General features: G+C 41.2%; 1 protein-coding gene and 1 long non-coding RNA gene across 3 annotated transcripts; one reads left to right on the top strand and one right to left on the bottom strand.

The window, feature by feature from the left end:
- Window positions 1-3376: 3376 nt before the first annotated feature.
- Window positions 3377-26239, top strand: LOC110989521 (uncharacterized). 2 transcript variants are annotated; one of them, XM_022253967.2, is made up of 5 exons: window positions 3377-3640; window positions 14890-15064; window positions 17730-17805; window positions 21979-22504; window positions 23394-26239. In XM_022253967.2, the coding sequence occupies exons 2-5, from the start codon at window positions 15062-15064 to the stop codon at window positions 23701-23703; spliced, it is 915 nt and encodes a 304-aa protein (XP_022109659.2). In that variant the 5' UTR covers window positions 3377-3640; window positions 14890-15061; the 3' UTR covers window positions 23704-26239. The 2 variants fall into 2 exon arrangements, with proteins under 2 accessions (XP_022109659.2, XP_086997701.1); XM_087141575.1 differs by lacking the exons at window positions 3377-3640; window positions 14890-15064 and adding an exon at window positions 16051-16117.
- LOC110989525 (uncharacterized) lies at window positions 8758-12396 on the bottom strand. The gene is made up of 3 exons (XR_002599640.2): window positions 11234-12396; window positions 10445-10604; window positions 8758-9975 (listed from the first exon to the last, which is right to left on the bottom strand). It is a non-coding gene; the product is annotated as an uncharacterized LOC110989525 (long non-coding RNA).
- Window positions 26240-26792: the final 553 nt, after the last annotated feature.

Raw genomic sequence — 26792 nt, forward strand, 5'->3', positions numbered from 1 at the left:
AACATTCTCGTGACATTTAAGCTTAATTTTACGAGAGATAAACTTTGAACATCTAAGTTTTATGTTATTATTTTTAATGTTGTAGGACAAAGTATTCATAGCCATGAGTTGAGTTTTTAACTTAAAAATAAAGATGCTTAGCATAAGAAAGCTTCAAAAATTCAAAGTCAAATTAGGAGAGTTGTATTATAGGAAAAAAGTGATGTAGCTGTGTAGCTTCCTAATTTCTAGAACAACCTCGGACATTGTCCAAAAGGTTGTATTCAGTGTATCAAAACTGATTAACATCCATTGAGTTTTGTTCTGGTTATGGCCAGTTGATTATCCCCTTCTAGGGTGCTAAGAAATGCCAATGAACTTAAATAAACGGTATTCCGAAAAGTAGCCTCCTAGGAGAGTGCATGTTCGAGTTTTTTGTAAGAGTGGGGCATATTGTTCTGGTTTGCCAAAAGCAAATGAATGAAAGAAAATACACAACGTGATGATCTGTTAAAACGGTAAGCTATTGATAGTAATAAGACTAGACAACCCTGGATTACCAGTGCCATTATCAACTCCTGCAAGCATAAAAGCAGGCTCTATAAGCAGTTCTTAAGAAATCCATCTTTGGCAAATGAGCGTCTTTACAAAAATTATAGTAATCATCTAACCGAAGTTATTCGTCTTGCCAAGACAAAGTTTTATGCTTGTAGGTTCGACCAGTGCAAATCTAACATTAAAGAAACTTGGAGAGAGATTGAAATAGAATCCTCGACAGAGGTACAAATACAGGTATTCCGGAGAAATGTGGAGATTGAAAAAACATATATATGCTAATCTCGGTGAGTACCATAAAACAAAAACCACGCCCTCTTTTGTTCCGCTCGGAGCGGTATCCGCGCCATGCAATTTATTCTGGCTACACGCAGAACGCGTGCAAGGACCAAGAACCATTGATCTCCATTATATAGACTGGATAAGACATCGGGTCCGAAACGCGTCCCGCGTATGCGTATTTTCAGGAGGGTAAAATATACATTAAAAAATTATTCGTTCTCAATTAAAACTGGCCTTTTTATGCCGGAAAGTTGTTGTTAAATGTAAATCTTAAGTCAGCCTGGGAAGTCAACTTTTTAAGCTGATTAATAAGCGTTTGATTTAAAAACCTTAGTTTGGTCACTCATTTAAAGCTGCGCTCACTTTGAGTTCACAGAAAAGATTCTTACACTTCCCTACGCCTCATGTCGGTTTTCAATAAAATCTACTCAATATATAGATGAATTTTATCGAGTACAATTTTCCCTGAAAGTGTGTACAATTAAAATCATTTTATTGATGATTTTTTCATTGTTAGCTCATCGAAACCAGACGGAAAAACACATGGACAGTTTGGATATCATATTTACTGACAAAACCTATTGCATGTCCTGGTGGAATTCTCAAAGTTTCACACACTGAACAAATCAGGATTGAACCGACCCAAAGTGAAAATATTGCTAAAGCGAGACCGTAGACAACGGGTGTAAAAAATGAATTAAAACAAACACGCACAAAAACCATTTGACATTATTGCTTTCGAGTAGGTAGTTAAAAAGAAAATGGTCAGTTATTTCTGGAAATGGTATTCTTGCATTTTCTGTTGATTTTTGGCTTGTTTTCGGGATGGAGGCCGAGGGATTAGCCATCATCCCATGAGAAAAGGTTATGTTGACCAGAAATGCACAGCATACAGCATCACATTACCCTCCTGAAGCGCCGCCATTGTTCGGTCGCGCATTTTGTGCACAAGTCCAGTCCGCTAATTCAAGCCCCATTGAAAACAGTGTAAAATCAGCACCGTTCAGGGCCCAATAGCATGCACACCAACATCCCTGAGATTTCTGAAACACAAATGAAATTCTTGTCTGGTCACTTATCTTTCAATTTCTTTTCAATTTTTTGTGGGTTAACCAATTACATTTTTAATTATTCCCACAAAACAAAATTACCCCCCAAAAAGTTATTCTTCCGAAGTCCGATTGCAGCCATTTTCCAAGTGGCAACCCTCAACTTTCTCGGGCACTTAGGACCATTTTTCAACCGTAGTTTTTAGCCCTTCTGCTGTCATATGAAAGCTCAAAGACCCAGGGAGTTGATCCTTGCAATGATTTACACAATCTCACCATTTTGGGGGCCAAACAATCTCCTTTTTCAAAAGATACTGTGGGGGCACTTTTAATGCTAATGAGCTGGTCTGAAATTCTCACTTGAATGAGTGGTCTGCACCCTGAAGCGCGAACCCAGTTGAGTTGTAATCACCTGTCTTTCTTTCGCCGATTGGGGGTGCACATGAGTGACAAACTTAGAGGCAAGGAATTGTTACTTTCCAATCTCGGGGAGCCGAAAAACTTAACTTAGTTTCGAGAAAAACGTGCTGAAATATCGGTCAAAGACTGTAATACGGTTTTCATTGACCTTGATAGCGCCAAGTTTAAGCCTCTCCCACACTGCCGACGGTAATTACGACGTGCCGCGCTTGGCATATAGTGGTAGTAGCGCGCATGCACCTAATTTGCATATTTCATGGCAAAGGCCTATAATCATCAGCTCTCTAGCCCCCCCCCCTCAATGTTGTGCTGTCCTGTCAAAGCGCAGGTCGCAGGTGAGGCACGGATTAACTTAAATGACAACATTGTTTCAGTCAAATCAAAATTAAATGTAACGTGGGTTACAGTGGGGGAAACTGAATGGGCTATGCGCGCCTTTTGGGGTAAACCGAAAGCTTACTGATTTGACGTCCTTAGGGTATGACTTTCCCACAGTAAAGCCAACTTTGCTCCCAAGGGCAAAGTTCCCCAGATACAACCCACGGAATGCCAGGTTCGCGGTTTCTGCCTGTAACTGTAGGAAAAGCGCATGATCACGCTGGACAACGTGGCCCAAGGCCAGGACCAAATCGGTCAGTCCTTAGTTGTCAACGTTCTCCCTTTGAAATGTTGTCCACCATCCTCTTTCTGATTCGTTATCCCCGAAATTACACCATTGTTTTAGCAGTTTGACCAATCAGAAAGTTTCCACCAGCACCTTGTATGTATGAACACGTGATTGATAGGGCTACTTATTAAACCCCCTGCTCCCACCTTGTGTCTTCAAAACTGAGCGAAGAAGACCTAGCTGCAACTACTATCCTAGAGTGCCCCTTGCACTTTTTGTTGTTCATTTAGGAACGAAAGCCGACTCCTTAAATAATCAAAAGTTACCGTTTTGATTTTAATTCTGTGTCACGTATGCCCGCCATAAAAGTGTACATGCGTCTCATCCCATGAGGAAGGAAGTTATATCAACACAGACATCCTGCCTTGCCACCTGTGGCTTTCACCGGCGCGATTGGGCGCTTCATGTAGAAAGCTTGCATATTTATGTAGGCCTTATAGGCTGTCTAAAATCCTTCCTGAAGAAAGTAAAGAACAGTGGCCTGCAATAAGCCGGTATGAAGTCGGCCAGTGCACCGACCTGGACGTACGGACAATGACAAGCCTCCATTTTATCCTCACTAATTGTATAATAGAACAACCGCGGTCGTCAGAACAGCAATTGGCAGACTGTTGTACCTGGTAAAACGCGCACAAACCGGGAGACTTGTAGCTCGCCACAGATGTGCCAGAGGAAGAGAACACAACAGGTAAGCTCATGAAAATATTGAAATCACGTAGATTGGACCGTGGCTATGATTATAACATCATCTATAGGTTTTAAGGATTTGACCTTACGCCCACACAAATGATCAGCAAAGCCACTGGTCACGTTTCTCTGCTATTTACATTTATGTTATTTACTTATTTGATAGCGATATGAAACAACCAATTGATAAAATGGAATAAAAATGACAAGTAATTTTATCTCTTTCTCAATGCGCCATTTATATGGGCTACAAAACTTTCGAGAGGCTGATGAAGTGTGAAACCAACAAATATGAAACAAACGAATTCTACATGTAGTAGTCATCTTACACTTAAAGGTACGCCCCCTAGAGATAACATGGCTGTATTGAGACAAAAATATAAACGTGGATTTCTTTGAGGAAAACAGCAGACAGCCTTTAAACCTCATTTTTAAAATCACTCTTCACCAAACTCTGGAATTTCCCTTTTCTCCGCGATTGCTCACAAGGGTGGCTGGGAAACCATAAAACTACGCTGTGGAGATCGTTGTTGGGACTACCACGGGGTTAGCATTTCAAGGAAACTAAGTGGCATAAGGAAACTTGTTCGAAGTACATGTACCTTCGTATGCCAGTGTTTCATTTTCCAGTCTTCAAATTACAGGAAAGTGAGGACAGTTTGACGTACATGTATTCTTCATAGATTGACACCGAGACTTTTTACACTACCAAATCCTGTGCCATGCAGGTTTGGTAGGGACACTAAACTACCACTATCATGAACGGCCGAATAGATGTCATTTCCTGTCAGATTTATTGGCCTAGTCTAATTAGCCTTGTACTACCGATAAGCAGAGCGACATTCATTCCTGAATGAGGTACAAACACCAGTGAGAAGCTCAATATAGTGGATAGCCTGATCCTCAAAGGTGTTTGTTTTCAGAATTTACACAGAGCACTGCAGCATGGCCATCTTCGTGATGCCATCCGTCAGACCATTGACCCTCTACCGTTAATGTTGGATGCTCAACGTAGAGAGAAAAGTGTCCTTCCAGTTTTCAACTTGTCCAATTTTGGACCACCCTGCAGTCGTCAAAGTAAAATCCAAATTTCTGCTAGCAGAAAAAAAAATATTTTTCAAAAAGGGATTGTACAACTTCAAAAAAAACCCAAAATCTACTAGCAGAAAATGAGAAAATGGAATGGGGTTGTCCTCTTTAAGAGAATCAAATAAAATTTGCTAGCAGAAATTTGAAGTTTTTAGTTGTCCACTTTTGACGTACTAGGAAGACTTCTTTCAGTAAATTCCCAATTTTTGCTAGCAGAAAATTGAGTTTTTGAAAATGCTTTACGCAAATTCCCAAAACCCAAAAATCTACTAGCCAAAAAATGAGAAAATGGGGCATGACAGTAATTTTGTCAGTGAGAATTTGAAGTTTTTAGTTGTCCATTTTTCATTTGACGCTCCATAGACCAGCATTTCCGGAGATTCTTTTCCTAGGCCTTGAGATATTTGGAGGCGGTCTGGGCCTGCGACAAGATCATGTTTGCTAGGGGAAGATTGCTCAAGTTATCCACGAAACCGATCGAAGGATGGACTTATTCATTGTACCATGTTCCATGCAATATAGCCCTACACCATGACATTGCACGTGTGTGAAATCGTGGCATCCGATAATGATCATGGTGCACCATGCAGGAAGGAAAAGATACTGTAGCGTACGGCTGACTCTTGCAACAGGGAACTTGACCCGGGAGGCAACTCCGTTTGGGAGAAATATACCCCCAGGCACTGCAGCAGGACAGATAACACTCACACCAACACTCACTATAGGCTTAGTTACTGTTGTCACTTCCTACTGGTTTATTCTCTTCTCGGCCTTTACAGGCAACTGCTAGGGAGGCGTCAACTTATAAGAAATCAGATAAAAGTGCCCCAGATCGGACACTGGCCTTTACTCTAAGCTCCTGGCTAGATGGCTCACTCACCACCGAGGCCACTCTCTCCGATAATGGACACGCCCGCTTGGTAGGCTTCAGTAGCTACCGCCCAAACCCTGGAATCAGCGCCGCACGTACATGTATACTGATCCGTAACTACCGACGAAGCTACATCGATGCCAACGTAACGAAACCTCTTCCAGCACCAATAAAATGTGTTCCCTGTAACCATAGCCCACCAGCACACAAGGCCACCCGTGTTCAGTACCCGTAAGTCAGGTCCAGAGCCAATTGAGTTGTCAGATGGGTGTTTAAATCTAGTTTCCTTGTCATGAAACCATTGAGAATATTTTCTATTTTCCCCAGTTCATTATGGGTGGCCCCCTAGCCACTGTGGGCAAACATATTTACTCCAGGTGGATACGAATTTTATCTTCCACACTGATAACAGCCTGGTGAAATCGGCAGAACCGGCTGAACCAGTGGAACTATTCTGTCATTCATTGACCAACTTATCTAGCTATGCACCTCCATAACACTGATGAACACACTATTCCCTTCCGAATTTAAAATATCTTGATCTAATTTGTCAACTTGTTTCAATACGACCCTTTCCTATGTTCATTTACCTGAGACCCCAAGCTAACACCGATGAAGTCGAACATAACAAATAAAACAGGCATATGGTTAAGCGTAAACAAAGAGAGCGTTTAATCTCGGCCGTCTCATTGATCCTAAAAGACTATCGCCCGGATGTTTAGAGAAAACAAAAGATTAATTCGTAGCATTTGAACTACAACTGCCTATACAATCTCTGGACATCATAATTTGACCTATGAGTGAGTTAGAGGATTAAAATGAATGTACAAAGAAACTTCAGAAGTTTTGTAACATGTTATTATTACAAATGAAAAAAATGGAAAAACGTGAACATTTCTTTGATACCCTGTAAGCATTAACTAAGATTAAGATGAACTTGCGCTAGATAATGTCGATGAGGCCTATGAGAATTTCGTAAATTGTGTATGACAAAAATTTTCCACAGTGTGAGCTCCGAAGTTATATTAATAAGTCAAAACCACGTTGGATAACGGAAGGAATCTATAACTCAATCAGAGAAAAAAATCTGCATAAAAATATCTTCAGAATCCTACAGTTCATAATAAATCTGCCAACATAAAGTTTTAAAACAAATTAACAGGTATTATAAGAATGGCAAAGAAAATTACTTAGGTGAACAATTTAATAAAGACAGGCATAATGTTAAAGGTACATGTATGCAATGATGCTAAAATTGGCAAGAAAATAGCAAGAGGTTAAGTAACGTTGGCATCGATGTAGCTTCATCGGTCTTTCGTCATCGGTCTTTCGTCATCGGTCTTTCGTCATCGGTCTTTCGTCATCGATCTTTCGTCATCGGTCTTTCGTCATCGCTCTTTCGTCATCGATCTTTCGTCATCGGTCTTTCGTCATCGCTCTTTCTTCATCGGTCTTTCGTCATCGGTCTTTCGTCATTGCTCTTTCTTCATCGGTCTTTCTTCATCGGTGTTTCGTCATCGGTCTTTCGTCATCGCTCTTTCGTCATCGATCTTTCGTCATCGCTCTTTCGTCATCAGTATTTCGTCATCGCTCTTTCTTCATCGCTCTTTCTTCATCGCTCTTTCTTCATCGGTCTTTCTTCATCGCTCTTTCTTCATCGCTCTTTCTTCATCGCTCTTTCGTCATCGGTCTTTCGTCATCGGTCTTTCTTCATCGGTCTTTCGTCATCGGTCTTTCTTCATCGGTCTTTCGTCATCGGTCTTTCTTCATCGGTCTTTCGTCATCGGTCTTTCGTCATCGGTCTTTCGTCATCGGTCTTTCTTCATCGGTGTTTCGTCATCGGTCTTTCATCATCGGTCTTTCTTCATCGGTCTTTCTTCATCGGTCTTTCGTCATCGCTCTTTCGTCGTCGGTCTTTTTTCGTCGCTCTTTCGTCATCGGTCTTTCTTCATCGGTCTTTCGTCATCGGTCTTTCTTCATCGCTCTTTCTTCATCGATCAAAAGAGTTTGATCGATCGATGTAGGGAACGATCGATCGATGTAGAAGAACAATCGATCGATGTAGGGGAACGATCGATCGATGTTGAAGAACGGTCGATGTGTTGCCTCCAGGTTTTTGCCTCTTTGGCGTTCCATATCACTCTCACTCTATCAACTTACTGCGAAGCGCGGGGGGGGGGCAAGAGGGAGAGCGCGAACCGCGACGCTGCCTTATTATTACTAGCCGAGGCTGCGCGCAAAAACCCGTGCGGTGTGGAACCACCAAGCCGTGTGGAACCACCAAGCCGTGTGGAACCACCAAGCCGTGTGGAACCACCAAGCCGGGTAGTACCAGACTGGTACGCAGTCTCATCTAATGTTTCGTTACAATACTATGAAGGAAGGAAAAAACTGACCACAAGGATTTCACGAAACTGATTTTTGGAAATCGCTCAAAAAAGAGAATTTTTTAATGCGTAAGAATCCATCGCAAATTGAAGTGTTTCATATAAGGGACATTCAGTCGAAATTTCAGTCCAGGAGAGTGATTCATGTTGAAATGGGAGCATTTTGAAAATATCGTTTCACACGCAACCGAAATATAAGCACAGGAGAACAAAGCCATTGAATGTCGTGTGTGTGAATTGGAACGTCGTGTTGAATTGCGCGATTTAGGAACGCGCACACGGCCCATGGAAAACAGGTTGCGTTTTGCCTACTGCTTGCCCACGCTTTTTGAAATCACGGTTATACGCGCAAGACTGGTGGTCTATGGGTCAATGTGTTTATGTTTGTGGTCAATACGGGCGATTCATAATAGTGCACATGACAATGCACGAAATCTGTCGACCCTTCTCAAAGTAACGCACATCAATATCATGAATATCTACCTCTATATAGAGTCATATGGTGTCACCCCCGCCCCCGCTTTTTTTTCATGTCCGGGCAAGTCAATCCCCCCATTTCCGGCACAGATTTACGCCACTGTAGTAAAGCAATGTAAATCAGGACGAAAGGTTAGATGCAGTTTCCTGTAAAAATTGGGTAGGCACTGACACGCAGTAGGCATGGTCTGATGCATGCAGGACGTCTAACCACGGACCATTTAAATGGTCCGTGGTCTAAAACATGCATTTCATGTCCAACCAATGATTTGGACAAATATGCAGGGTGTGGGTCTATGATAGTTTGAATGTAACACACCAAAAATTGGGGAATAATGTGTAATTTCAATAACCCAAAACCTCAAATGACGTGACCATGGAATCACTCTCTTTTTGAAGAGGTGTGGCTCTTAGAAAAACTGGTGAATATTAACTCGACGTTTCGGCCAGGATGATCTGGCCGTCCTTAGGAGAGTGTGCCGGACTCGAGTGGAGAACTCGGTTATAAAAGTAACCCGGAAGCGGTGGAGGGTAAAACGGAATACGTAGGTTGTATAGCTTGCATTGCTGCGCGTGTACTGGAGCATGGAGGTGTAGGAATTGGCGGGAAACCTTGGGTTCGGGTATAGGGGACCCTTATGCCGGGGGTGTGGCTTCGGGTCGAGAAGACACTAACACCTGGGATGGGTGGTATGGGTTTCGGTTTAGGGGGACCCTACTGCCCGGAGTTGGGAGTTGCCTTGGGGTGTTAGTAGTGGGCGCCAGATGTCGCTGAACTTGAAATTGTTGTTGGTCGGTGTTGTTCCGGAAAATCTCGTTGGCCCTGCGGATTTTTGGAAGCCAGACCTAGATGGGGCCGATGAGTTCTGCATTGTCCCATTTGATGTGGTGGTCCGAGGAGTGTGCACACTTTACGATGGTCGACTTGTATTGTCCTTGTCAGCCGTGCGTACGGTGCTCTTGGAGCCAGGTAGGAAGGTTCGCGCCAGTTTGTCTGATGTATACTTGGCTGCATTCACATGGAATGCGGTATACACCGGGGCGACTGTTGGGTGGGTGCTTGGGTACGAGTCAAAATCCTATTCCCCACAGAAATTAATTTGCCGAGCCAAACTGGTTTCAAACGTCCGTGCTTACGCCGTGCCGAATCCAACAAGCAAGTTGAAATGTTTTAAGCACGACGTTTGAGGCACGCGTCAAAAGTCGTGCGCACCTTGAAAATCGACGCGCGCACCGACCAGAGACCCACTGAGATGTCACATGCCAGTGACTTCTCATAACTGGTGCTTGTAACTAAGTCATGCAGCTAGTTAGAAAATTTATGCCAAAATGGTGAGTCAGTCGGATTCGGATACTTCATGTGGAATACCAGCAGCTATTCTAAGGCACTTTTCCTCCTCCCGTCGTTTCCGACCTCCCCTTCCTGTCACACTTGAGTAAGCTACTTTCCAGCAATGACATCGGTTTCGCGATTTGTTGCAGTCTTTGTTTTTGGGTGACACCGTACTGCTTCTGCAGGAAAGGAAAAGAAAGAAGGAAAAAATGAACAAAACTAGAGCAAAAATTAATGTCCGAAAAATTTCTCTAATTCAAAAGAAATTTACACCATCATGACATTTGAATGTCGCCCCAAGCCGGTGAGAGCTGGAGTGTACATGTGATTTGTGAACAGTGTCAACATGTTTATTGGGAAGTGACGTAATCACACGTCAAATGAAAGGAGTTTGGCCGCCACTGTGAATTTTAACTTCCAAGACTTTGTTTTGCAATAAGATGTGATTTTATGAATGACAAAATAGCAAGGAAAAACCCGGGTCTCTGCAAGCAATCAATTGATATTACTTTCCTGTGGGAAAGTTGCCACCGTGAAACCGAGTGAGTGAGGGGGAGGGAGATATCATCTCCAAAACATATACACGTAGATAAAAACGGGTACACTGTATGTAAAGAAAGAGGAGTACATGTAAAATTGTACACTTACTGCAAGTAAGATCATAAATTTGAAGGGCATCAAATGGTCGCTTTCCCTTTCTTCCGCTGAGGCTGTACAGAAGAGCCACCTCATGGGACAGGATGTGCTTCAGTATCCGTCGCACGACATCTGCCACGTCCCTTCCTCCAAATGTGGTCAAGTATTTTATCTGTTGAACATCAACCATGCATGGTTTGAGGTGGAGAAACAAAATCTAAGGGTACGAGGTGGTACACCTTGGGAGTTAGTTCCAAATCATCCAAAAACCACACATTTATAAATTTCTCCATTTTCCCCAAATATTTATACACTATTAATTCTTTTTATATATATAACGGTTTTGCCCGTACCCCACGTATGTTAATAAGCACTGTATGCTATGTATGCACTGTACTATTAATTCTTATTTTCTTTACAAATACTCGAATCAAACAGAGCCTTTTCCCAGAGTTTTTTCTGTCATAAATGCCAATTTCCTTTACCTGCACGGCATTGTCAATGACAATTACACCAGTTACATCACAGGTCCATCACAGGTCACCCAGTTTGAAGCCAAATGACAGGCTAATCAAATGAACTATGACATTTGCCATTGTTCACCTTGCTACTATGACCTTTAATTGTTGCTAACAACACTGGTGCTTGCCCACTGGTTGCATAAGAAATGACAAAACAGGATACTGCAAGAGATCTATACCGAATGTTGCAATACATGTATATAATTTTCAACAATATATCGCAACAGTAGCATCTGATATTTGCACAAGCCTACTATTAAAAGGTAAGTGTATCACTTACAAGTTGCTTTTGAAAAGCTTTGTCCTTCAAATGATCTCGCACTCTGTTGCGTACACTGAAGCCAACCATTACAGTATCCACCCAACCTTACAGCATCAGGCCAAGTTATCCGAGTCGTCGACCTACTCAAAGGACTGGAAAACAAGGGACATGTTGTTTTCATGGATAATTGGAACACTACCACCGCTCCTGTACACAAGTTGTCCCAGCTAGGGTTTTGAGCTCGTGGAACTGTGCGCTATACCATACAAGGCATTCCAGACAGTGTAAACCCTAAGACGGTCCCCATGAACCGACATAATCCACCCCAGTATTTCTCTAAAGCGGGGAAACTATGTGTTGTTTGGCAGGACGCCAAAAAGCGTGCAACACTTGTGACTAATTATGGCGGCTGCAAAAGTGACCGTGACACTAAAGACATTCGTTGCGAAAAAAGGTTGCACCGGACGTCGAACAATCCAAAGACCTGCAGTCGTCAATGATGGGCGGAAGTGACTTAGCATCACAATGTGTCAGTACTACACGCATCATCATAGATCCCTGAAATGGTAGAAACGCGTTTTCTTTGCAATTCCTGACAATCTATTTGGTTAATGCTACCATCGTGTACAACATGACAGCATCCCTACAAAGCGTCCGCTCACTAGGGGCGCAGACCACTAATTCAAGTGAGATTTTCTGGCCAGCTCATTAGTATTAAAAGTGCCCCATAGTATCTTTTGAAAAAGGAGATTGTTTGGCCCCCAAAATTGAGAGATTTTGAGATTGTGTAAATTGTTGCCGGGATCAACTCCCTGGGTCTTTGAGCTTTCATATGAGAGCAAACATGGCTAAAAACTACGGTTGAAAACTGGTCCTAAGTGCCCGAGAGAGTTGAGGGTTGCCACTTCAAAAATGGCTGCAATCAGACTTCGGAAAAATCACTTTTTGGGGGGGGGTGATTTTGTTTTGCGGGAATAATTAAAAATGTAATTGGTTAACCCACAAAAAATTGAAAAGAAATTGAAAGATAAGTGACCAGACAAGAATTTCATTTGTGTTTCAGAAATCTCAGGGATTTTGGCGTGCATGTTAATGGGCCCTGAACGGTGCTGAATTTACACTGTTTTCAATGGGGCTTGAATTAGTGGACTGTACCCCTAGCTTGGATTTCCGGGTCCAGGTCATCGATGAACTATTGTCTGCCTGCAGGATGAGCAAGTCAGCACCACATGCCCGTGAAACTACACTTCTTTCAAATGGACATTATCCCGGAAGTAGGCAGGGACAAAAAAGAAAATGTGTTGTTTGCAGTACGATCGAGAACCCAACGTAAACAGACTTTTGTGATTTGTGAGAATTGCCAGAAACCAATGTGTCTAATAACATGCTTTGAAACATCTCACAGTGTGCGTTAACACAGACTCGGGTAGTTTAGTTTGCGCCCCAATTCAACAACCCCCATTCCCCCTCCCATTCCAAGGTTGCAGTGGATCGCCATGGGCGCGCACCAGCCTTTAACGCAACATTGGAAGGGGGCGGCCACGGGTTGGGGAGGGTGGGAGGCGAAGGCCTTCATGAAATCGGAGCGGAAACCTCATGTGCCACAAATTAAATGTGGTGCTATCTCCAATCAGTCTTCTTGTAGACGAAAATAAATGTAGCACACCCCTGAATAAAAGAAGTTTATTCCTGTGATTTTATCAATTGTTCTTCATTATTTGGAAAGGGTTCCATCAAAGAAGTTCACTCATTTTCCTCTTCAGTTATCAATTAGTCCCTGGAAATCAGTTAAAGGTCAGGAAAGTCCATTTTAGCAGCGACAGAGTAGGCCTACAAGCTTTTGCAATGAAAACACAATTTTTCAGACCAGTCTCAGAGGGTTTGTACACAGGGTGTAAAAAGAACTTCGAGTAAGAAACTCTTTCCCATGATTTTTACCAAAACTACTTCAGTAATATTCTCCTTATTTGATATCATTACTATATATTGGTCAATGGGGTGTCATTGCAGGAGTGGCCTTTCGTGATATCTCGACTGGTGAGGGCGCTATACACTAAAAGTTGCTTAATTGTGCCTGGTAAACAAAGGGAACTTGCATGTATGTAAGGAACCCATGAATGACCAAAGAGGTCTTGGGTCTGATAGGGATATGTAACATGCGCGCCATTTAATGCTACATGTATCTCACCCCAACACATATGTTCACCATTTCCACTTAGTTTGTGCTCATGCGCTAAAATTCGGCAAAGTCGAGGTCACTTTCTGTTGCTTGTTAAAATGGCGACGCCAAGCAGCAAATGACTACACCAAAATCTATCTGTGGAGATTTTCCACACTGCGTAAACGTTTGCTGAATTTATACCAGAGAAATATAATCAGGTTTCAGATTTCATTTTGTGATGTGTTTCTTATTAATCAAAAGTGACATTTGGGAGAAAATGGGGTGAAAGATATCTGTGTACGTTACATTTCTGAACGCAAATAACGGTATTTTAAACTTGAAAATTTGAATTGTTCTCCAGTTAGTCCACACATGCTGCGTATCCTTATAACTGAAAGAGTGTTTGAAAAAGGTAACCATGTTACGTTTATGCTATTGCGAATTGTCCTTTGTTAGTTTGATCAATTTCAATTTTGGCTCTTTGTCGACCGGTCAACCATGATTTACGCGTGCGCATGTGCACGTTCGTGTACATGATCATGTACTCCATCAACGCACGTAACTACTACGGAGAAATGATTCTTGTGTAAGATATGCAATTCGCAGTAACTTGAAAATACTGCCGACGTTTTTATTAGACCATAATATACACGGCACTTTATTTTGTTGTTTGGATAAACTGGAGAAGTTGTTTTAAAATGGAAAAGACCGTTTATTTTCTTTCCAATCTGATTGTGTTTATTTTTTGTAAAAATCACTTTTTCAGAATTTGTTTCAAATTTTGTGCAGCTGGGTTCATATAATGCGGTGGTTTAATGTTGTCTAATCCATTTTTAGTTATCAGGTTATCTTCGTGAACTTCATTTGTTTGTGTTTTGTTAAAAGTAATTATGATCTTCATCCGCGAAAAAAAATGTCGGAACGATGTTCGACGTCGCCTGCCTCGAAATCCACAGTAAAGTGATCGAGTGCGCACGCGCTAGCTCTCAACTAAGTGGTGCACAAAGTGAACATACGTGCCAAGAGGAGGAAGTTCTATTTCAACAATTTCACCTTGTCACCTGTGACTGTGGCGCTATAGTATTGAAGGCTTTTATGGTTTTGTTTGCCTAGAATGGTTATGCATGTATAGACAGTCTAAACAAATCCTTCCCAGAGAAATGGAGCATATCAGGTAAGTGCATGAACTTGTTGAAATCAAGTTTGGACAGACGGTCCTATAGCTTGAGGAAACTACGCTATTGGGATCGTTGTTGGAATTACCATGGGGTTAGCATTTCAAGGAAACTAGGCATTAAACCCAGAATACGTCAACCGGTATAATGCACGCGACTGAGCTTTAGATTTTTTTTCGATCATGCACTTTTCAAAGGAACTGCATAAGGAAACTGTTCTTTTAAAGTACCTTTGGATGCCAGTGCTTCATTGACCAGTCTCTTCAAATTACAGGTTAGTGAGGAAATACTGTGAAAAGGCACACAGAGACTTTTTTCCCTGTCAAATCATTTGCCAGGTTTGGAAGGAACACGGAACTACCCCAAACTTGACCACCGGATTATCGGATGCCAATTCCTGTCAGATTTGTCGGCCTGATGACCGAAGTATAGCCTTGTGCGGCCAGTGGGCACTGCCATATTGCTGGCAACCTTAAGGGAGCACAACGTACTTGGATAGCCTGTACCACAATGGTAAGTTTGTTAATTTCCAGCATGTATGCAATGCACTTGAGTACCCGTGATCGCTCGATTAAACGTAACTGGATTGCCAGGTTGTTGTTTATTGCACTGAGGTTATATGGATGAAACAATCATGCCAACCTGTTTTAACTTTTCATTATGGCAACTACTCTCAACTGGCAGCAACGTTAGCAGCAAGCTTGGCAGAGAGCCTGACCTATCTATTACTAGTAGTCCTTTTCAAACGACGTCGAATTTCTTAAAAAGAAACGCGTGTTTCCCTCTTTGGAATGGGAGTGATTCGAAATTTCTCAAAACCTCGCAGCTTGCGACATGCTCTCATGCTTGAGAAATCCCACAAAACTGCCATCGTGTAAAGGAAACTGTCACTGCTTAATGACCAGCATTCCCGGAGATTTTTTCTTAGTCCTTGATATTATTCGAGGTTTTATGTAGTACTCCTACACTTTTATTCACATTTCACTTATGGCTTTATATAGCTGGGAATTTTCGCCGGTTGTGTGGGAGTACACGATTGTTCCGTGGGCCTAACCAGCTACTCTGTCTCGGGTGTTCAATTTCGATACCCTCATTAAGGCCAACAACAATCAAATTTAGTTCAAGGTTTGGATTAATATCATCAAGCATTAGATCACAGGACACATTATCATTCAGGAAGCATCTTTTTCCAATACAGTTTCTTTATCATGTGTTGCGCAGCACCATGATCTAGATGGAAAGGCGCTATATTAGTCTTACTATTATTATTTTTATTAAATGACTTATTTATTGAGTAACAACTCCGAGTTAGGAGGTTAAAATTAGGCAAAGCTGGAGAAAGAGCCGAGGCCGAGTATTACAATCCCCCCCACGCGTCCAGTTTCAAACTGTTAACCCTTGACCTTCCTGCTGGTCCTGGCGAAATTTATGTGCATAAAAGTGAACATCGAACTGCGAAACAAGTGTTCTTGTTTTTTTGCCAGTGATGAAGTTACACAACTGGGCCTGCGTGTAATCGTATCATGAACAATCTGCGCTCGGACAGTAAATTTAGTCTTAAGCCATGTAAGTTTTTCTTTGCATCGTGATTAGACCTTTACAATAATAGATCAACACGCTGATTATCCTCAGGTACAGAAAATCTTAAAACTAGGAATGACAAAAAGGGCAACGATTAGAATACAGTAAAATTCAGTAAAATAACCGCCTATTTTCATTTGGTCTGAAACAGGCTGATCCCAAAACATGAATTCCAGTTTTTTCACTGTTGGATTCATTGGAAATTTGTTGTGTGCATTTGATCCCCCGACCAGGGAAATGTAACCCCCTCCAGTCACATGGGGCGCCGAAGGGGTTTGTAAAAGTGCATTTGAGCAGATTTGTTTATGTAAAGCACTTTACATGAACATGACTCACCTTAAGATCAAAATATGTTTGTAAATTTGGGCAAGAGCCATTTTTTTCCTCACAAATCATTACATAGTGAGCCACATTATGTTCACAATGTGCAAAACCATGGTAAAACCCACCAATGTGAGGCTGTTACGTGTCCGACTTAGAATTTGGCTACATCCGCCGCCTGAGCGTTGACCAAGGCGTTAAGCTTGCCTTTCTAATACTTTTAAAATGCTGAACATTACAGTGGCCAAAAAACACCAGCGCACTTGAGTTACCCTCACATGGCGCGGTGAGCATGCAATAGGTGAAGGTAACAAATAACCATACATTTAAAAGGAACGCGTTCGCCTACTATAGGCGAACGCGTTCCTTTTAAAAAGGGGTCGAGTCAGCAGGTTATTATTCAAACCTACATTTTTGTAGTGCTTCGTAAGAGGATAATAATGTTTTTCAGAGAATTTTGCCCGGAGGCATGTTGCTGGAGAAATGTATGGTTATTTGTTAGTAGGCGAACGCGTTCCTTTTAAAAAGGGGTCGAGTCAGCAGGTTATTATTCAAACCTACATTTTTGTAGTGCTTCGTAAGAGGATAATAATGTTTTTCAGAGAATTTTGCCCGGAGGCATGTTGCTGGAGAAATGTATGGTTATTTGTTACCTTCACCTATTCTGTGTATTTGGTCTCTTGCATCAACATTCAACCATAAACATAGTAGCCCCGATGAGTTTTCAGAGGGAGTTTAAATCATTGCTTGCAGTTCTCCCTTTCCCTGTCGATCCCATCAGTGAAACACCTTGGTGTGTGTCCGGAATCGACTGAAAATCTTTAATGACGCAATTTCAGTTGTGCTCACAAAACGCACTCTTATGGTAAAAATTTCAGTGTCCCGTATTATTATTGGGAAGTGTTGCAACTTTCGTCTAAGCGTCATGTCGCTACTCATACATTGCTGAACTTAAATCGAAAAAAAATCTGCAACCTGTTGCTTACCATGAGGGATTTAGACTTGCGATTGCGATTTAATTTGTCCAAGATGAAGAAAATCTGACCTACCGTCAATGAGAGCAATCGACAAATTGTTTACTTTTGTCATCAACCACGCATAACGCAATGTTCCTATGCATAGAGCGCAGTGTGACATGGCTATGGTAAACCAAATCTTTTGATTGGTTTCACGGTGCAGGTGTTCTGAGCGTGAATGGACCTGTCATAGAAAAGCAAGAAACGCTTTTTTCAGTTAAGAATTGACGTAGAGATTCATTCCCATTTTACATTTGTAGGAATCCTTCTATTTCTCTTTGAGTGTACCGGTATCGCACTTGTTGATGGATGGACTGACAATTACTAACAAAACAGGTAAGGTATTTATTTATTCTGGAATCGTTGCTAAAGGCAGATCAACGCCCCTTCGCTGCCTTTTCTGATAAGAGCAAAAGTTCGGTGTTGTGGGGCAAAAAGCCAAGTAACAAGTGCAACCTCTGGGAGTTAGAGGATCTTTACTTCACATTCTCAACATATGCCCAGTGGCTCTCAGGCCCAATGGTGTTTAAGAATGAAAAGTTGGAGCCTGGTTTTCATATCGACGTAAGAAACACAGAGAGCAAAGCAATCAAGACGCAAACTGCAATGTGGACAGATGAAAACATGCCAAACGGAGGCGTCACCGACAACGCAGACGAACGCAAACCAGCCCGTGAACGTTCGGCAAAGTTGAGCCAGGTTTATCTGTGCCTTTTCTCTCCCCCTTTTATGGTAGTTTGTAATAGTCATTTTTATTTAGCGTTTTCTTTATCTCCTTCCTTTTTATGAAGCGTCTTTGGGGTTGGGTGACAGGTGTTTTTTGGTGTAACTGTTTTTGCAACTGTGTGGTTTTTTCTTTATATGTCTACTTATTCTACTATATTTTGTCATCATTGTGTTTTCTTGTATGCCCTGTACAATTGTATATGGTCTGTAATAGGACCAGTAAACTGGGTATGATGTGCTACATTTATTCTGTCTTGAAATAGAAAACATTACCTTGTTTCTAAGTCATATGATTTCTCGAAGCATTATGAAAATGGTTCAAGATATCATGACTTTGATACAATCTAGAATGTCGCAAGAACTTCACATGCAGACTGGAAGGTTTAAAATGAAATCATTACTTAGTATAGTGTGCGACAACCTGTTTCATCTCGTTTTCTCAAAGTATTGCTAACTAACCGTTATCAAAATTTGTTTCAGATTGTGTTAAGCAATTATGAACAGCACTACCGAAATTTTAGAGTCTTTTTTCCTGGTTCCCTTAGTGGAAACACTTTTCGCTTTACTATATACTTTACTTTACTATTTCACTTTACTCATAATGGAAAACAAGGTGATCTGCTGTTAGCACTTGAAGCAGAAATGTAAGCCAACTTCTTTTACAAGACCACGAAATCACTTTTAATAAAGCATTTGTTTTAAGTGCGGGAACATTTTGCTCGTGTATCCATGATTATAATGACATAATGCATTGTCATTCCAATTTTTTATTACTTTGAATTTTATTATAACCTCTCAAACTTTAAATTCAGGGGCCCACGGCTCGAAAACGGCGCACAGTGTTGTAGAGTGATTTTTTTAAATAACAGAAGACCATGACGGTGCACAGCAACGTTCCTGTAGCAACTTTACAAGTGCAGATGCGCGTACACTCTAAAAGTTTTAAAATATGTGAAAATGAGTCTTAAATCGCCAGAGCCACTTTTTTGAGTTATCGTTTGTATTGGAAAGAGCAAATTTTTTTTTTGATGTGTCGCTTAGTTTGGCATCCTGACCAAAGTGGATACTGTGGGTTCCCATTGATTTACACAGTGCAAAATTATTCTCAAGAACTTGTTACTCCAAATTGACTCTGGCGACTTGTGACTCATTTTCACAGAGTGGGTCACATATTACAAAAAAGGTTTTCTGAGGCTACAGGCCTACATGTACTTGGTATAAAAAGTTGTTTCCCCTATTCATAGTGCCAGACACAACAAGCGCAAAACACAAGTTTCAGTCTTTTCTTTCCATAAATCTCGTAGCTCGGTTCGTTGCCTCTTAAGAAAGGATTTGTGAGGCTTGACCCATTGACATGCCACTGTCCTTCAGCAGTGATGTGGGCCTGTTTAGGTTTCGTACGGTGGCTGTTCTCCGCCAAGAAGACATTTACAGCGTTAGGCAAAAAAGCAAAAAACAAAAAAACATAGTCGGTCTATGGTCAGCGCGCGCGTCGATTTTGAACGTGCTCGTCATTTTTTCCCATTTTTTTCCTCCAAATTTTCAATCAGCGCACTCTATTTCCGCACCGCCTGAATGTTCTCGAGTCCCGGCTACAAGTCCACTAGTCAGAGGGGCAATTTGTTCCAAAGGAAGCACACTAATTCGTGGGTAGCTCGTACCCGGTGATAGATTCTTTTTACGACTGCATGATGTTAATGTCGAACTTGAACACACTAGACCATGGTAGGTTACAAAGTTGCAGCCAGCTGATCAGCAACAATGGCGGCATGACGTGCGACGTGCCACTACTAGCCTTTGCTCTTTGATTAAATATGCCACTCATACCTGTGCCCTTTGCCAGTCTTAAAAAGCCAACCCCACCCCCCCCCAAAAAAAACCCGCATCGCTGCGTAAATTCTGGAACTTTGGTCTGACCAGAGACCGAGTATACGTTTTTTGGCCTTATAAAGCCGTAATACGGAGTTACAATTCCCTAAAACTAACGAAACGCTGATTTTCATTTACTGCTCGAAAAATGGAACTTTGACAATTTAAAGAGGCATTGAAAAGAAACCATTCTTTCCTCATTGTACAACACGTGACATAACCATCTTCCATAAAAAAGGAAACAGGTTTCCCAATAATGGTTGAAAAATGTCCAAAACGTGGGCTTCCGCGAGTCCCTTTTTCGCCGATTTCAGAAATTCATTACGTATTAATGATAAGTCGGTGACCCCAAAACATCACGGGGAGATACAGCTGAGCTGTACACGGTGCATCTTCACCCTCGAGTCTCGTAGTAGAGGCATGCTCAAAATGAAAAGTTTGCCTGCGGTTTCTGTCCACTACGTTGATTGTTCAATCCATCAAGTTTTAGTGCATAATTCCTTGTGTTTGTCATAAAATATAACATATCCCAGTCTTGTGCACTTTGTAGTTTCGGACAGGAATCTGGCACACTTAGACTTAGTTTTGACGTTTCCGCTGTGCAATAACGCGTTGACTAAGGTTAGATTTTAAACCTTTCCAGTTGTTGCCGATAATTTCAGAGAACTGCTTAGACAAATATCCAGCGTCTTCACTTTTACTAAAATAATCCAATTCGCGTTTATTTGTTTTTCTTCGACACACTGAAACATCTAGACTCGGCAAACAAGCACGCACGCGGGTTGCTGTCTTTTTCTAGAAGCTTCACATGTACACACATTACAATAAGGTAGCCTGCGATTCGGCCCAAGGCTCAGGTCTGGGTACTACTTGTCTCCTACGTTGATTTCTCCGTGGCGTGTGACTAGTCCGTTGCCATTGCACGTGTATGTATTGCACGTGTATGCCACGCAAATTACACTTCTTTCTGCCTTTAATGTCTCGCACTCCTTCATTCCGGAACTAATCACACAATTATTTTGATTAGCTAAGAGTAAGATTTCATGTTTATGCATCTTAGAGATTACTGTATAATATTGTGCAATTTTCTGCACGTCATCAAAACTCCTCATTTTAATGTATTTGGGCCCCATCGATGCTAGCTTACATGTATCTTCATGCATGCCTGTCATCAACCCAACATAACCACAGAATTTGATCTCGCGTGTTTCCGAAATCGGCCCAGTTGGCGGGAAAGAACTTGAATTGCCTCTATCCTATTTCTCTCAAGTTCATTTTCGGCAGATAAATTCACTGTTTATGGGTTTTGGGCCAATCTACCTACAAAACCCTAAAGCCTTTGAAGCCTTTTTCGGTTGGGCTTTAAAGTAGATGTAAGTTTTTCCATCCCAGTTGTGAACAAATATATGTTCAGTGAATATTCTCATAATCTTATTACGTTGTTTCTATACCTGCGCCGGTCCCGAGAAAATTATTTCCCGGGGTCTGAATGCAGTTTTCATGAATTTTCTTGAATTTACAAATTTCCAAACCTTGGTGAATGTATTCAGACATCATGAAAGTATTTTGCCCCCGTCTGGATTTTCCAGAAACCTTACGTCTCCGTGCCCATGCTAAGCTGCCAAATGGGCCCACGGTTGTTGTGGACATTCGTTGGGCGTAAATAATTTTTCATCTCATTTTGTGACTGACCACTGAGCTGTGCCTTTTTGAAAATTTGCAAAGACGCTTTCCGACAACGAAAGTCGAATTGGGTGCCAGGTGTTTCCTGTTTGGGTATTACAGCTTTGCGGTGTACTTTTTTTGTGCCGACACTGTAAAAATGATTAATAGTGGTTACCAGTACAGTATATAATTCTGAAATGGTATTCTGTGGTTGTTCTGACTGAAAATGACTATCCTTTCATCCATCAGATTTTGCCATATTCTTGGCTGGTCTAACCATCGCGGCATTTGTCTTGGAGAGTCTTAAGCGTATCAGTCGCAAATGTCTTCGCAAAGTTCCTAAACCCTCGCGGGTTGAGATAACTGGAGATGGTAACAGCACGCAGCTGAAGAGGCGTCGTTCAGATAAAGCCCCACTTATCAAATATATTGAAAACGAAGCTAAGACACAGGGGAAGGAGAAAGCATCCTTCCATGAGATAGATGAGAAAAATGGCAACATTCTAGTGGAGATGAAGGTCAACAACGAAACCAGCTGTTGTCCTGAGGAGTGTGGTGGTGCGAGGGAGGTAGAACAAGGAGACAATGAGACAGAAATCCTTGCCGACAGAGTAACTTGTTGCCAGGATGAACTAACTGAAGAGCAGGAAACAGCGCGCTTGGAGAAGATGTGGAAAAGCCTGTCACTGGAAGTGCTTAATGACCGATGGGCAATATTTCAGACGAAGTGTGGGGAACAGAAAGAAATCAAGGGCAGAGTTACTCGTGGTTACAGGTAAGGTGAAAGCTGATGGGTCTGTGTATTAGTCTAATTCCTCAATCAAATGATTGGCAACTTGCGGAATCCGGTAAAAGTTTATTTTCAAAGTCCTGTTCCTTGCCATTTCATTTCCTGTACAGTGTTCTATAGTTTGCGTCCCAAAATCAGGTGTTTTTTTTGGCTCATCTCACAGCTCAGAAGGGGGTGTTCATCCTACTCTCAAGAACTCGGTTATCCCATGCCATGATTTTTTTATTTCTAAACTTGGCATAGGCTTACATGTAAAGACACTCCTTATCAATACAAATATGTCGTTTTAACTCGATCTTGTTATGGCTTTTTATGCTCATCGAGTTTTAAGGCCACCAGCGTGCCAGTCCGCTCGCCGGTCAGCGCGCATAAGCGCGGCAATGGAAAAGTACGCATTCTTGGCTTTCCTGTCCCAGGTAAATGGGACGTTTCAAAAATGACAGCAAAGAGTTAAATTTACAAAAAGTCCGCTAAAAATAGCGAGAGGCAGACTCTGTCCTGGCCCTTTTAGCGTTAAATAACAACTTTGCTTCTGTGCATAAATGGCTCTCGAGATTCAATTTCCCCATCGAAATATTCTTGACAAAAAGTATAAATGATATCATCACAAGAAGTTTGATATGACATTTATATGGAATTCCATATCTGCCGTCGTCGTGCATCGCGCGTCGTGCGGGTGACGCACGACGCGCGATGGGCAGCAGATATGGAATTCCAAACATTTAGCGTATTAGCTTTTTTATCAGTTCTAACAATAGGAAGTTTAGAGTAACTTTCCAGAGAATATTTGTTTGGTTATTTTACAGTTTGTGATCGTAAACTGATTGATTTGGTCAACAGTTTGTGAGGTTTCCTATTTTGTTCACATTGACAGAGTGGTTTTTCATGTACTTCAGACATTGATCAACATGAGTGAAATAACCATTGCTTACGTACTTATGCTCATTGTCATGACGTACAACGCATGGTTCCTCATCTGCATCGTGGGGGGTACTGGTCTTGGTTACCTGCTCTTGTCATCTGATCTTGAGACGCTCTACGCAGATTACGCAGAGGGCTACATCAAGCGCAAGGTGGCAGAGGAGGATGCAAGGCGAAAGACATGTCCTTCCACCTCAGGTCGGTGCCGAAAACCATCAAAAAAGAAGACACCATGGGTTCAGAAACAAGAGACATATTGTTGAAATTAGCCATGCGAACAGAACAAAAGAATGAATGAACCAACATTACGAATAACCATTCTTGTCAAAGCCAGCAGCCCAACAATAATCCCTATCTCACGGAACGTTTTAACACGGCAAGCTATTTCAATTAAAGCAAGGAGTATGTATGAGCCTTCGTCCAAAAGATCGGCTACAGCTCAATATGAAGCATTCAGTAGTAGCCGTAGCTACTTCCTTCTTCCATTGAATGCGGCGTATTAATGCCGATTTCTACCATGAGTTTCAAAAACCTCGTTAAGTAAGTCTTTGGCTGCAATCATTGGCTTAGTATGGGGCAAGAGGTTCACAACTCCCCCAATTTGTTGTCAGTGTCCTACTCCCCATGAGTGCCCCTTTTTCACAACCGCCTTCACCCTTGACATTTATTTTGTGTGAGTTTCAGGAATTTGACACTATGAAGAACGCCCCAATGCCTGAAACTGCGCCTTGAGCAGCACGCTATCTCCGCTTTTCGATTTTACGGAGATCAGGTGACCAGTGCAAAAATCTTGATGAATATCCTTCTTCACCCTCCTTTCCCGAATTAAAATGACCTTGCAACGCAATGAGTGCAGTATATTCGTTAGCTGTACATAATGCGGCATAAGGAAGTTGGTACCTTGGCTCAGTTCTATACATAAAATTGTCTCAAACCACAGAGAAAAAAAGTGATTACAGTTTTGTAGAAGATATCGCAACTAATTTTGTGCCCATCTTCAGTGTAAGAAATTATTCGACATTCCTTACTCACGCTTTCCCAGATAACTAAGGGTACTCTTGCTGGATGTCATTTTGAGAAGACATGGTTAAGTGCATAGGTTTTTCTATTCAAATTGTGAACCCATAATTTACTTCATAATAATTTACTTCTTCTTAAGACGGATCATACACCGTTGTATTGCTGTTTGCATACACAACAATGAGCAAACAAAGACAAGTGAATTCAGGCAAGCAAAATATCAAAACGTTAACAGTATATTGGTGCATAAACCAATGTTATTAAGGTTTTCTTTCTTGGATGTCATCACAGTTTTTTGCTCACGAATGTGGAGATATACTCATTAGCATAAAAACCAAAGAACAACAAAATATCCTTTCAAGTATTTTAACAACCATAAAAACGATGTTTGTCGTGTTTAATTAACGTGCATTGTGTCTATGTATGTAAAATATAAGAAGAGTAAGATGATTTCTAAGCAATTGTGTAGTAGGGTCCATCATAAATGTTTTCCAAAGAACCTTCACAAGTCTATAGACAAGTCCTTTCACAAGACTTGCAAAAAGTTCTTCCGCAAGACCAGTCAAAAGAGACGAGGATGAACAAGGACAAAAGAATGCTTTTGACACAGGTCATTTGAATAGCTTGTGGATTGACTTAAGACTAAATGACTTGTGATGGCCTTACAGGAACTTGTGATGGACTCGAAGACAACACTAATTTTTAGATTCACAAGTTTTGATAAGGGCTCTTTTTGACGTTAAATTTAGGCACAATTGAGCTACAATTATCAAACTATTAAACTGAAAGTACTTGAGAAGAATACAGCATTTGTTGTAAATTCATTTGTTGAGACGAGCTTTACGCTTTGTTGAAGTATTTTATGCTTATTTAGATTCCAAACAAAACAAGATAAATTTGTACAGGTTACAGTTTTTTTAATTTAAGTTCCAACATACTTTGAAAGAAATACAAAATTGTAAATTAATTTAGTGTGGCAAGCTTTCGTACTGTGTGTGTTTATAAACTAAATGAATATTTGTAATATGTAAATACCTTTAGGTAGTAAACCTTTAGGTAGTGTATTGTCCGACTCAATTTAACTGGGTCAAGATTCTGGTGTTATCATGAAATTTAATGTCCGAAATAGAAGTGTTTTCGATAACCAACTTTTCCACTCTGTTTTTGAGTGAGACATTACTTTATTCGAAGAGTTTCTGTCCATTGCTAAATGTTAATATTTCATTATAGCCATATTTGTACATCTATTAATCCCAGTAATTCCTTGACATTTTGGAAATATAACCACTGCGGTACATTCGTTTTTTACTTCAGCTTACTAATCAAATATTAAAAACAATGTAATAATGCTATCGCTAGCGATACAAGTACAACTGAAGTAAAAAGAAAATTATTTGGCATCTTTAAGAACCGCTGTCTGTTTGGATGAATTCATGATTTTTCATAAAATGGAGGTGCATGGACTTTCTTTCCCATTGCTTTTCGTCTTATAGCCAAAGATTCCAAGAGGTATCTTTCTGCAGTGCCACCAGAGCTTTTCCTAGGGCTTGCTCGCCCACAATGCACCGACTCGATTTTATTTCAAAAGCTAATGGCGATTTACAATTGTTGTGTATATAGGCAACACCTAAAGAAGCCAGGACACGAAGATAATTATGTCGAACTACTAGCTGTATAAACATATGTATTAGTGACCACTTTTGAAATGACACTGAGTAAAGTTCATTATTTTTATATTACACCATTGAATAAAACAACTAACGCTGAGATTGACAAGGATTTCCTCCCAATCTTGCCGTTGATGCTTTTAATTTAAACCTCACTTGGTTGGCAGTGTTTGGACAATGATTTAAGACCGTCTTCGCGCGTCGAACTCTGTGTTTGTCTTCCGCTCCATCACTCAAGGAAATTTGTGGAGATTTTCTTTCTGCTTTGTTTGAAGTCGCCCTGCATGCCCGACGTTGTCCCAAAGACGAGGCGCCTGCCCTTAGCAACAGGGGAGTTTCAAGAGTCCGGACCACTCTTTGTCTCAACCTAATTTAGTTCTTTCGATCAATTTATTTCCCACTTGACAGAATTGTGAATTTTTTTTGCGACAGATGCGTTCGCTACGTATGGGGATTTTTGAGTTGTGTCTATTTTTGTGTTGATCACTCCGACATACGATCAGTGAAAATGTGATGGACGGACCATCACAGTTGTGGTGGTTATTTAGACGGAAGTTCTAAAAAATAATAGGAGTCGAATGGCTTCAAGTAAATTTAATCAGATTTGTAAACCTGGACTTTGTGTTCATTATCTAATGACATATCGGCTGGATTCTATCGGTGGG

The sequence above is a fragment of the Acanthaster planci genome, linkage group LG09 (genome assembly GCF_054643075.1).
Source record: "Acanthaster planci isolate LZ-2023a linkage group LG09, COTS_SCS, whole genome shotgun sequence".
Lineage (NCBI taxonomy): Eukaryota > Metazoa > Echinodermata > Asteroidea > Valvatida > Acanthasteridae > Acanthaster > Acanthaster planci.